Source organism: Babylonia areolata, chromosome 19, assembly GCF_041734735.1.
Source record: "Babylonia areolata isolate BAREFJ2019XMU chromosome 19, ASM4173473v1, whole genome shotgun sequence".
In the NCBI taxonomy this organism is placed as follows: Eukaryota; Metazoa; Mollusca; class Gastropoda; order Neogastropoda; family Buccinidae; genus Babylonia; species Babylonia areolata.
This window is the reverse complement of record NC_134894.1, coordinates 63,032,531-63,045,030: the sequence shown is the minus strand read 5'-3', so window position 1 is coordinate 63,045,030 and position 12,500 is coordinate 63,032,531. Positions and strand designations below refer to the sequence as shown.

The 12,500-nt window shown below is 44.1% G+C and overlaps 1 protein-coding gene across 4 annotated transcripts in view; it reads right to left on the bottom strand.

Annotated features, from left to right (window-relative positions):
* The window catches only part of LOC143293920 (cytosolic purine 5'-nucleotidase-like), a 211,454-nt gene that overhangs the window by 198,826 nt on the left and 128 nt on the right, over positions 1 to 12,500 (bottom strand). For 2 of the 4 annotated variants that reach the window (XM_076605305.1, XM_076605307.1), the window contains exons 2-3: positions 9,609 to 9,769; positions 7,887 to 7,960 (exon numbers count right to left, since the gene is read on the bottom strand). In XM_076605305.1, coding sequence (XP_076461420.1) covers positions 7,887 to 7,960; positions 9,609 to 9,727 — 193 coding nt within the window. In that variant the 5' untranslated portion in view covers positions 9,728 to 9,769. Of the gene's footprint in view, positions 1 to 2,001; positions 2,057 to 7,886; positions 7,961 to 9,608; positions 9,770 to 12,235 lie in introns of those variants that run through there. The other 2 variants (XM_076605306.1, XM_076605308.1) reach the window with 2 other exon arrangements.

The window sequence follows — 12,500 nt, the reverse complement described above, 5'->3', positions numbered from 1 at the left end:
TTGCTGCAAGCGTGGCCTTGTGGATGATATCCCGTCCACCAACATTCTCCATCTATCTCACCGTGCGCACGAGGGTTCAGGGAAAAAGCAAAGAAAAGTGTACGTATATCTGAATTTTTACAAGGTGCACCGTCTGTCTACAGCAACTTATCGCCTTTCAAAGGAATTGCTGGTTCTTCTTGTTTTGTTTGCCTTCCACGTGTGTGTGTGTGTGTGTGTGTGTGTGTGTGTGTGTGTGTGTGTGTGTGTGTGAGTGGAGAGACAGAGACAGAGACAGAAGGACAAAGACAGAGAGACAGCACCAGACAGGCTGATATTCTCAGGCCAACATGACAGTCTTACCGATAACCCGAACAGGCAAGGCAGAAAAAAACCCCCACAAAAAACCCCCACCAAAGAGAGGGAAAGAAAATAACTCTTTCTCGTCAATTGAAAACGACGGTAAAAGTTCTCTCTGTCTCTCTCTCTTACCCAGCTCTATCTCTCTCGGAATGTCTAAGCGTACGCGACCCTCCTACATATGCGTGCGTGCTCTCTCTCTCTCTCTCTCTCTCTCTCACACACACACACACACACACACACACACACACACACACACACACACACGTAATTATCTCAACCCCAAAACCTGCACTTGAGCAGACCGCAAACCAATGCAACAAAGAGAGATGCCGCTTTGTTGCAGGAGACAAACACAACACAACTGTCTCCGTAAAAAACAACAACAACAACACATTACGATGGGTATAATGCTACAACTTGTTTAATCAATGCCACTCACACTGGGCCCCTATTCCAACTGCACAACTTCGGCAAAAATACATTCAAAACACACACGGGTGTCCACTTGTGAGTTATAGAATGTAGTGGCCAACTGAAAAAAACAACAACCCTATTTCCATCCCAGGAGAGAGTAGATTTTTGAGTTATCGCAATACTTATCGTCACAACGACAGTTAAGAAAGCCACGTAAGCCTGAAGAATGCTGGAGTGGGAAGGGGGTGGGGGTGTGGGGGTGGGTGGCGGGGGGCTCTTAAAAAAAACTAGAAAGAACAAAATAAAGGCAACTGAACTTACACGTTCAAAATGGTTGGTCTGACAATACAAACAAAATAGTAAATAACACTAACAACAACAACAACAACAACAAAAAAAAAAGCAGTAGAATTTTGCTCCTGCTTTCATCCCACCATCCTGGCAGCTCCAGCAAGTGTAATGGCATTCTTTGCATTGTCTCCACACCCACCACTGTCTTCCCTGCAGTGGTCTGCTCCCTGGAGTGTTAGGGAACGTCAACATCATACACACGCTTGTACACACACACACACACACACACACACACACACACACAAGCACACATGCGTGCGCGCACACACAGAGACATACACATACACACATGCACACGAGCACGCACACTCACACACACGCACAGACACAGACACACACACACACAAACGTGCACTGTGGGAGATTCGTTCTTTTTTTTTCTTTTTCTTTTTTAAATTATCCTTCATTTGAATTACACATCGCTGTTCACGAAGACGCGAACAGAACAATAACCATAACAAAAAGAAAGACAGACAGAAAATGAAAAATGCGCGAGAAAGACATGACTAAAGAAGAAAAAACCCACAACCAACGACAAAGCTGTATGAACACAGCACATGCTGTAAAACCACGGGGGGTGGGGGGAACCTTGGAATGAGTGTGGGTGATGAGGCATCACAAAGCCATCAAGGGAACAAGTGTAGCGTCAATTCATTCCTCCCTGAAGACCAGCATTCCAACCCAAACAGTTCACCACTCCTAACAATGCCCCCCCCCCCCACCCCCCCACCGCCCCCCTAGCACCCCCCACCCCCTGCTTCCCCCACCCCTACCCCATCCCTCCACACACACACACACACACACACACACCCTGATCAACACGCCACCAGAGTTAAACCCATCCAGCTCCAGCTTAAAAGATAATAAAATAATCAAAGAAATAATCACAGCAACCTTCAAAAGGAGACCTGCCGTCAGCGAACTCACGTTACAATCCTATCACCGAGGCACTGTCCAGATGGTTGTTAAACCATAGCATCAGACTCGATTTTCTACTGGAGGTGTAAATCACTGATGGCTGTTGTAAAGTACCTGCTATGCAGGTGAACCTCCAAAGGAAATGCCTGTGTGCAGAAGAACAATGCTATCGTTCGAGTGGACGTTATGGTGGAAGTGGGGGTGGGGTGGGGGCGGGGGGGGGGCGGTGGGGTGAGGTGGGGGGGGAGGGGGGTAGACGTTGGGGGCAAGACTGCTCGTTCCAAAACGGCAACTTTTCAACCTAACCCGCGAGAACCTTTTTTTTTTTTTTTTTTGTAAAATCGGCACTGTAGGAAAGATCTCGGTAGCGGCGCCTGGTGGGTAAAGGGTGCAGATTCTTCCCATCTCCCAGGTCAACATATAATGTGCAGACCTGCCTGAACCCCCTTCGTGTGTACACGCAAGCAGAAGATCAAACAAGCGCGTTAAAGATCCTGAAATCCACGTCAGCGGTTCGGTGCGTTATGGAAACAAGAACATACCCAGCATGCAGACCCCCGAAAACGGAGTGTGGCTGCCTACATGGCGGGGTGAAAACGGTCATACACGTAGAAGCCCACTCGTGTACATACGAGTGAACGTGGGAGTTGCAGCCCATGAACAAGAAGTAGCAAGAAACGATCTCCAATTCCGGTCAGTGTGCAGAAAGTTCAAACCCATCCCAACCATAAGGCAAGAGAGGCAAGTCCCCTAGCATTAATTACAGAGTAATCTCCCTTTTTTACTGTCTGCACCAAAACGTTTGCAAAATAAATAAAAATTCCATGCTTAGCAAAAGAAGTTCCTGTTTGAACAAAAAATGATAATGACCCCTCTTGTTGTTGTGTCAGAATAAGAGGTCAAAGTGCCAAGTTTAGAGAATACAAAAAATATAAATACAGTAAGTGCAGTTTGTATATAATTAGGCTTCTTTTTTATTTTTTTTTTCTTCTGCCCATCCCAGAGGTGCAATATTGTTTTAAACAAGATGACTGGAAAGAACTGAATTTTCCCTATTTTTATGCCAAATTTGGTGTCAACTGACAAAGTATTTGCAGAGAAAATGTCAATGTTAAAGTTTACCACGGACACACAGACACAGACACAGACACACACACACACACACACACAGACAACCGAACACCGGGTTAAAACATAGACTCACTTTGTTTACACAAGTGAGTCAAAAAGCAAGTGGGAAAACTTCCATACTTTGTGTAGTGTACCTTTCAGAATATCGACTCCAGCACCGAGATTAATCAATCACCCAGGCGGGGAACAATCGGCGATGAATGCATGGTGAAATCAGCAAGACAATCTGCCAACTAACGCACTTTGCGGCGGGTCCCTTTGATATTTGTTTTGCGTTTTTGTTTTTTGTTTTTTCTTTGTTTTTTTTTGTTGTTGTTTTCACTAAAACGACGTCGCGCAGTGATCCAATTAATGAAGAAAATGCTGAACTTTATGAGTGTCAGCGAGTGAGGAGAGTTGGGGGCGGGGGAGCTGGGCCGTATGGGGGGGTGCGGGGGCGGGGGTAGAGTGTTGGAAGGGGAGTGGGGGGTCAGAGAGAGGGAGGGTGGGTGTGAAACAGAGAAAGACATGCAGAAAGACAGACAAAAAGATATGCAGAAAGACAAGCAGAAAGACAGACAAAAAGACATGCAGAAAGACAGACAGAAAGACAGGCAGAAAGACAGACAAAAAGACATGCAGAAAGACAGACAAAAAGACATGCAGAAAGACAGGCAGAAAGACATGCAGAAAGACAGGCAGAAAGATATGCAGAAAGACAGGCAGAAAGATATGCAGAAAGACAGGCAGAAAGACAGGCAGAAAGATATGCAGAAAGACAGATAGATAGACATGCAGAAAGACAGACAGAAAGACAGACAGAAAGACATGCAGAAAGACAGACAGAAAGACATGCAGAAAGACAGACAGAAAGACAGACAGAAAGACAAAAAGACAGACAAAAAGACAGGCAGAAAGGCGGGCAAATACAGGATACAGATATCTTTCAGTTTCGCCCACAGTCTGTCGCTCGTTGAAGACAGTCTCAGTGCTGACTGTGGACTCTACCCATCGTATCCCGGGGTGACAGTCTCAGTGCTGACTGTGGACTCTACCCATCGTATCCCGGGGTTACAGTCTCAGTGCTGACTGTGGACTCTACCCATCGTATCCCGGGGTGACAGTCTCAGTGCTGACTGTGGACTCTACCCATCGTATCCCGGGGTTAGTGTCTCAGAGCTACTGTGGACTGTACCCATCGTATCCCGGGGTTAGTGTCTCAGTGCTGACTGGACTCTACCCATCGTATCCCGGGGTTAGTGTCTCAGTGCTGACTGGACTCTACCCATCGTATCCCGGGGTTAGTGTCTCAGTGCTGACTGTGGACTCTACCCATCGTATCCCGGGGTTAGTGTCTCAGTGCTGACTGTGGACTCTACCCATCGTATCCCGGGGTTAGTGTCTCAGTGCTGACTGTGGACTCTACCCATCGTATCCCGGGGTTAGTGTCTCAGTGCTGACTGTGGACTCTACCCATCGTATCCCGGGGTTAGTGTCTCAGTGCTGACTGTGGACTCTACCCATCGTATCCCGGGGTGACAGTCTCAGTGCTGACTGTGGACTCTACCCATCGTATCCCGGCATTTTAACCCACCTGCCGCCATGTGACGTGTTGGCCTGGTGGTAACACGTCTACCTAGGAAGCGAGATAGTCTGAGCGCACTGGTTCGAATCCCACCAGTGGCCAGTATTTTCTCCCCCTGAACTAGACCTCGAGTGATGGTACAGACGCTAGTCATTCGGATGAGACGATAAACCCGAGGTCCCGTGTGCAGCATGCACTTAGCACACGTTAAAGAACCTACGACAACAAAAGGGTTGTCCCTGGCAAAATTATGATGAAACACATTGCAGACAGGAAAGAAAATCGAAAAACAGGGTGGCGCTTTCAGTGTAGCGACGCGCTCTCCCTGGGGACAGCAGCCCGAAATTCACACAGAGTATCTGTTGTGATAAAAGAGTAATACAATACAATACAACACAGTATAATACAACACAGAACATGCAACACATTACAGTACAACACAACACAATACAATACAACACAATATAATACAATACAATGATACAACATACACTGAACAGACCTGATGCTGTCACTCTCATGACACAGTCCACGTTCTACAAACCGTGTCAAACGGGACAGACTTTCAACAATGTGTGGGGGGGGGATACAGCATTGACAAACATCCATGGCCCAGCTAGCGCCTTCTGATGCTAATGGTTTGCCATACATCAATCCACCCGCGAGAAACAGCACTGACAAACATTCATGGACATGTGAATGTGGCCCAACTAGCGCCTTCTGACGCTAATGGTTTGCCATACCTCCCATTCACCAACTAGCGCCTTCTGATGCTAATAGTTTGCCATATATCCATCCACCTCCGACTCCCCTCACTGCTCAACTTTCAGGCCAATCTCGGCAATTAATCTATCAATTCTCCTCCAGGGTGAGTGGCGAGGGCATGTCATATTTATGACAGGCTATCGTTTCACGGCTTTTAGGGGCACCAGCAGTGACTGTGGCAGGGACATTTATCAATTCACATCAAGAGGCTTAGGGCCAGGGTGACGACTTACTGGTCATTGCAGCCCTGCAAAACTGACCACGCGCTAATGTGCGGAAGGTCTGATTGAAAAGAGACTAATCACGAAACCATGACACCCGCGCGTACCTGTTGAGTGCGTTTACAATGTGTGTGAATTGGTCTCTCTCTCTCTCTCTGTGTGTGTGTGTGTGTGTGTGTGTGTGTGTGTGTGTGTGTGTGTGTGTGTGTGTGTGTGTGTCTGTCTGTCTTTGTCTCTCTCTGTCTCTTTGTCTCTCTCGTTTTCGTTTATTCATTTATAGTTTGTTCATCTAAGATGATCATATTCTCTCTCTCTCTCTCTCTCTCTCTCCTCTGCCTCTCCTCTCTCTCTCTCGCACACACACGCACACACACAGACTGAGGCAGACGAAGGGACCCACAGGCAGACAAGAGAGAGAAAGAGAGAGGGACAGACAGAGACAGAAACAGAGACTGACAGACGGGGTGACAGACAGACTGAAAGAGGGGGGTGGGGGGGGGGGGGGAGAGTGAGAGAAAGAGAGAGAGGCAGAGACGGAAACACAGAAAGAAAGACTGAGATGGAGAGAGACAGACAGACAGGCAAACAGACTGAGATGAATCAACACGTTTTAGTGAAATAACTTGGGGTTTTTTTCCCACACACGCACGCACACACGCACACACACACACTCACCCACATGCACACACACACACACACACACTCACCCACACACACAGTGTACAGAGCATCATTACACGGTGGAGAGTAACACCAAAGACTGGCCAGTATCAATAATATTATTAATCAAATTAACTTGGGCCAGCTGGGTGTCAGAAGCAACTGCAGCTGCACGAGCCAGTGGCAAGCAGCAACACATTCCTGCTAATGCAAGAAATCAATGCGTGCCCGCCATGAGAACTGTTCAGTGAAAGACAGACAGACAGACAGAGATGGAGGGATAGACAGAATTGAATTGAAATGAATAAAAAAAAAAAAATTCCGACAGTAATAGAGCAAGCAAGACAATGCTTTTTTTTTTTTTTTTTTTTCATCCAGCCCTTGAAGAGGAAAAATTTCAAATGAAATAATGGGGGGATCGACAGACAGATAGGTAGACAGATAGAACTGAATTGAATAAAAAAAATATTTCTGAAGGTAATAGAGTAAGCAAGACAATGCGGTTTTCTTTTCTTTTTTGTTTTTGTTTTTCATCCAGCCCTCAAAGAGGAAACATTTCAAATGAAACAAAGGGGGATAGATATAGATTGATAGAGAGATAGACAGATAAATAGATAGGGAGACAGACAGATAGATAAATAGACAGAAAGAATTGAACTGAACTGAATAAAAAAAAAAAATTCTGATGGTAATAGAGTAAGCAAGACAATGCTATTTTTCATCCAGCCCTCGAAGAGGAAACATTTGAAATGAAACAAAGGGGGGATGGATAGATAGATAGATAGATAGATAGATAGACATAGATAGGTAGATAGATAGATAGATAGATAGATAGACAGACATAGATAGGTAGGTAGATAGACAGACAGACAGAGATATATAGATAGACAGATAAATAGATAGACTGATTGACAGATAGATAAATAGATAGATACAGACAGACAGACAGACAGACAGAGATAGACAGACAGACAGACATAGACAGACAGATAGATAAATAGATAGATAGACTGACTGACAGACAGACAGATAAATAGACATAGATAAATAGACAGGTTGATAGAATATGAATGTTGTGGTTTTCTTATCATAAGCTTTAAAACATTCAAATATTTTCTTTCCATCATACAGTCATGGGCTAATTCAAGGTCTGTGTACCATGTACCCCACATCCCCATAGACAACTCAAATACATGGAAAGAAAATACATAGTTCAACCTTCATATATCAAAGTGGGGGTTCTTAAACACACACACACACACACACACACACACAGATACATACATACATACACACATACATAGGTACATAGATAGGTACATAGATTTACACACACACACACACACACACACACACACACGTGCGCAGACAGATAAATACAAACACACACACACACACAGACAAACGGACAGACAAACACACAGACAGACAAACGGACAGACAAACACACAGACCAGACTGACTGACTGACACAGACAGACAGACAGACATGTGTGGAATGGTGGCCACACAACACTCACCAGCCAGGGTGTAGTCCATGTCAAAGCCAAAAAACTTCACTTTGTCCAGCATCAGACTGCGGTTCACAAACACTCTGGAATCATAACATAGCTTTTCTTTTTATTCTGTTTTTTTTTTTTTTTTTTTTTTTTTTTGGTGGAGTGGGGGAGGGGGGAGGTATAAATAATGAATGAGTTTTGTATCTATACTGAGGTTTCCATTAACAGACTGACTTGCAGACAGTTCCATTACCGTAAGTATGATTTGTGGCATATGGCAATCTTAACAAGAGTTTCAGATCATGTGTGTGTGTGTGTGTGTGTGTGTGTGTGTGTGTGTGTGTGTGTGTGTGTGTGTGTGTGTGTGTGTGTGTGTGTGTGTGTGTGTGTGTGTGTAAGAGAAAGGGAAAGAGAGACAGAGTGAGACAGACAAACAGAGAGATAGAGAGAGGGAGAGCAAGATATATATATATATATATACATACATACAGAGAGAGAGAGAGAGAGAGAGAATAAACATTTTCATTTTTTTCTTATTCTTTTCTGACCTTGCTTTGTAGTGTTCAGTTTTTGTGCCTGAGACATGCAAATTACCCACTGGCATTTAGGGTTTTGTATGCCGGTTATCATATACAATTCTGTTTATCAGTTATATATACATTTTATGTTTACGCTCAGGTTACTTTTTCTGAATCCTTTGATAAACATTTTTGGGGAAATAGTCAACATCAGAAGCATGTTCTAGATGCCGTGCAAACATGGAGTCATTTGCACAACAGGCTGCCTACCTGTGTAGAGCCGACTGACGGCTGCCAACGTGTGCTCATCATTCATTTCCTGTGTCATTCAGTCAGATTGCAGTCACACACAGCATACACAACCAGACATGTAACATTCTACGTGTATGACTGTTTTGTTTATTTACCCCCCCCCCATGAAGGCAGCCAAACTCCGTTTTCCAGGGTGTTCATGCTGGGTATGTTCTTGTTTCCATAACCCGCCGCACGCTCACATGGAATACAAGATCTTTAACATGCGTATGTGATCTTCTGCATGCATATACACACAAAGAAGGTTCAGGCACTAGCAGGTCTGCACATATGTTGACCTGAGGAGATCGGAAAAATCTCCACACTTTTCATACCAGGCGCCGTTATCGAGATTCAAACCCGGGACCCTCAGGTTGAAAATCCAACGCTTTAACCACTATGGCACCTGTCAGTGGATGTGAAATCAGTGCCGAGATGGACGTCAAAGACTATGGGACCTTTCAAGACACTGAGTGGAGGGTGGGGCAAGAAGCAATAATGAAAGAAACGTAGGACGGGCGCAATAGCTGAGTGGTTAAAGCGTTGGGCTTTCAATCTGAGGGTCCCAGGTTTGAATCACGGTAACGGCGCCTGGTGGGTAATGGGTGGAGATTTTTCCGATCTCCCAGGTCAACATATGTGCAGACCTGCTTGTGCCTGAACCCCCTTCGTGTGTACACGCAAGCAGAAGATCAAATACGCACGTTAAAGATCCTGTAATCCATGTCAGCGTTCGGGTGGGTTATGGAAACAAGAACATTCCCAGCATGCACACCCCTGAAAGCGGAGTATGGCTGCCTATATGGCAGGGTAAAAACGGTCATACACGTAAAAGCCCACTCGTGTGCATACAAGTGAAGGTGGGAGCTGCAGCCCACGAACGCAGAAGAAGAAGAAAGAAACGAAGAAGAATGATGGCCAAACGTCTACACACCTTTTGCTGGGCTCCCTCTTGTACAGCCGAGGGTTGACGATGCTGTGAGAGCGCGCCATGCGTCCCGACCTCTTGTCGCCCCTCTCCGTCGGCTTGCCGTCAACGTCTGTGCCGCTCATGCTGAAGGTGGAGGGGGGGGTGTGTGCGCGGTTCGCCTGAAACTAACAGGTAGGAATACGCACGATGAATGTGGGTATAATGTCATCAGGTGATATTTAGCTGTGCATGCACTGCGAGTATTTGTGTGGCACTCTTGTCGTGGATATCTATCATTGTGTACACACACACACACACACATTATGTGTGTGTGTGTATATATATATATATATATATATATATATATATATATATAGAGAGAGAGAGAGAGAGAGAGAGAGAGAGAGAGAGAGAATCACTTTTTTATGCATTCACATGCACCCATATGCACACACACCGACACTCTCAACCACCTGCCCACAATACACACACACACACACACACACACAAATACACCATATCATATATTATGCTGTACTGGATTACATTGCATTGAGTCATATGTTGTATTCAATCATATTGCAATGTATTGTATTGCATTGCATTGTATCATCTATCATATTGATAAGATTGTAGAGCAGAGTAAGGTAGATAGGGTGGAGCTGAATACAGCATAGAACAGCAGAGTATGGTATGGCATGGTAGAACAGTGCTGTATAATAATGATAATGATAATGATGATGATATTTATACAGCACTGAATCTTGTGCAAAGAAAAATCAAAGCGCTTTTGCACCAGTCATATCCTGACTCACAGCAATTGGTTCTCTTTCAGCAATGACATAATATGCTAAATTCAGGGTTCTATGATTCACACAGAGTTTATGTCGCAATAAATCTGAAATTCTGTATGAATCATGCCTGCTGGTCTAGCTGACCATTATTCTGTCAGTCTACAGCAACAAAATGATCTTGCCTCAGTCAGCTTGTAGCCTTGGTATCATTCTGCTCGCCCATAAAGTGTGTGCTGACACCGACATATCTGGTGTAGGGACTTTTTAATAAAGAGCTGTTATATAGCTGTCTGAATTTATGGTTAATTTTCCTATTAAAAAAAAAAGTCCTGTGTGTGTGTGTGTGTGTGTGTGTGTGTGTGTGCATGCATGTGTGTATGTGTTGTGTTTTTGTTTGTGTGTATGTGTCTCTCCTTGTGTGTGTGTGTGCGCGCGTGTGTGCGTGTGCATGTGTGTGTGTGTGTGTGTGTGTGTGTGTGTGTGTGTGTGTGTGTGTGTGTGTGTGTGTGTGTGTGTGGGTGTGTGTTTGTGTGCTAGTGTGTGTGCTAGTGTGTGTGTGTGTGTGTGTTTTGCAATGCCATTGTAAGTCTGGAATTTTTTTTTAAGTAAAAATTGATGAACTTATAGTGTCAAGCAGGTATACTATGGTATGTTACAATAATCATGAATATAATTTTAATTTCATGAATATAATTTCATCTATACTAATACAACCAATTCAATTATCAACTGAATTATGACTTGTACTGCAGTCGTAATACTGTCGATACTAATGCGTACGTGTGTATCAAAACATCGTTCAATATAGATGTTTCCAGAACTTTACAATACCAGGGAGAAAAGCCCAGAACTTTGCTGCACCACACGCTTCCTACTGGATCTATATTACTGTATATGTATCTCAGTTACAGTGAACTCTGATATACCAAGAATCATACAGCATACACTGATCACACAGCAGTACGTATGTGCTAGTAGTGAGGAAAGTACAAAAATAACTCCTGAAGCATTGATCAACTCAACTGGCACAGACAGGAGACAGACTGAATACCAGCCACATTCACTGTCTCTGAAAAAGAAAAAATTATGGTCATTCTTTTCTTTTTTTATACGTCAGCTTTTCATTAATCATTTTTTTCTTCTTTCTGTCTGTCCTTTCATTTCATTTATTCATTTCATTTTTCTTTCTTTCTTTAAGGCTTTTTGTTTAAGTTTTAAAAAGAAATTAAGTTAGAGAGGAAAACAAGCCAGAACACAGAATTGCAGTGCATGCCAAAATGTGTGTGTGTGTGTGTGTGTGTGTGTGTGTGTGTGTGTGTGTGTGCATACCTGTGTGCATGTGTGTGTGTGTGTGTGCACATTGAGTGTGTGTGTTTGGTGTGTGTGTGTGTGTGTGTGCATGTGTGTGTGTGTGTGTGCATGTGTGTGTGTGCATGTGTGTGCGTGCATGTGTGTGCATGCATGTGTGTGCGTGCATGTGTGTGTGTGTGTGTGTGGGTGGGTGTGCGTGTGTGCGTCAGTGTGTGTGCGTGTGTGTGCATCAGTGTGTGTGCGTCAGTGTGTGTGTGTGTGTGTGTGCACGCGCGTGCGTGTGCGTATGTGTTAAAGAAATTTCAATGAAACATGTGCCATCATAGTAAAGTATCATAGAAGACGAAAATATGAAACCCTTCAAACATCCCATCTTCTACCTTCGTAGATGTATCCTCACACCAATACACGATGCAGCGAGACAATATTTCTCTCTCTAACACACGCACACACGATACCGAAGCTGAAACTGGTCGACTTAACCCATAACTATATATATATATATATATATATATATTGAACGACCAATCAAAAATAATGACTTACGAAGTCAACCCTTCGTGCGACCGTGACACTGACACGCAACCTTCAATCAACCTCGACCTTGTGAAGAATTTCAAGCATTCAAAAACTTCGTTGCAAAAATCCGAAACTCGACACACACTGTCATGAAATCAAAACTGCAAGTAGAAATTGACCAGCCGGACACGAGCTGATGTCTTGCACAATAAACATCACATGTCACAAAAAAAACACGACGAGACGACAAGTGTAAACAACAGAATGCTCGCAAACTGACTCCAATTACAAA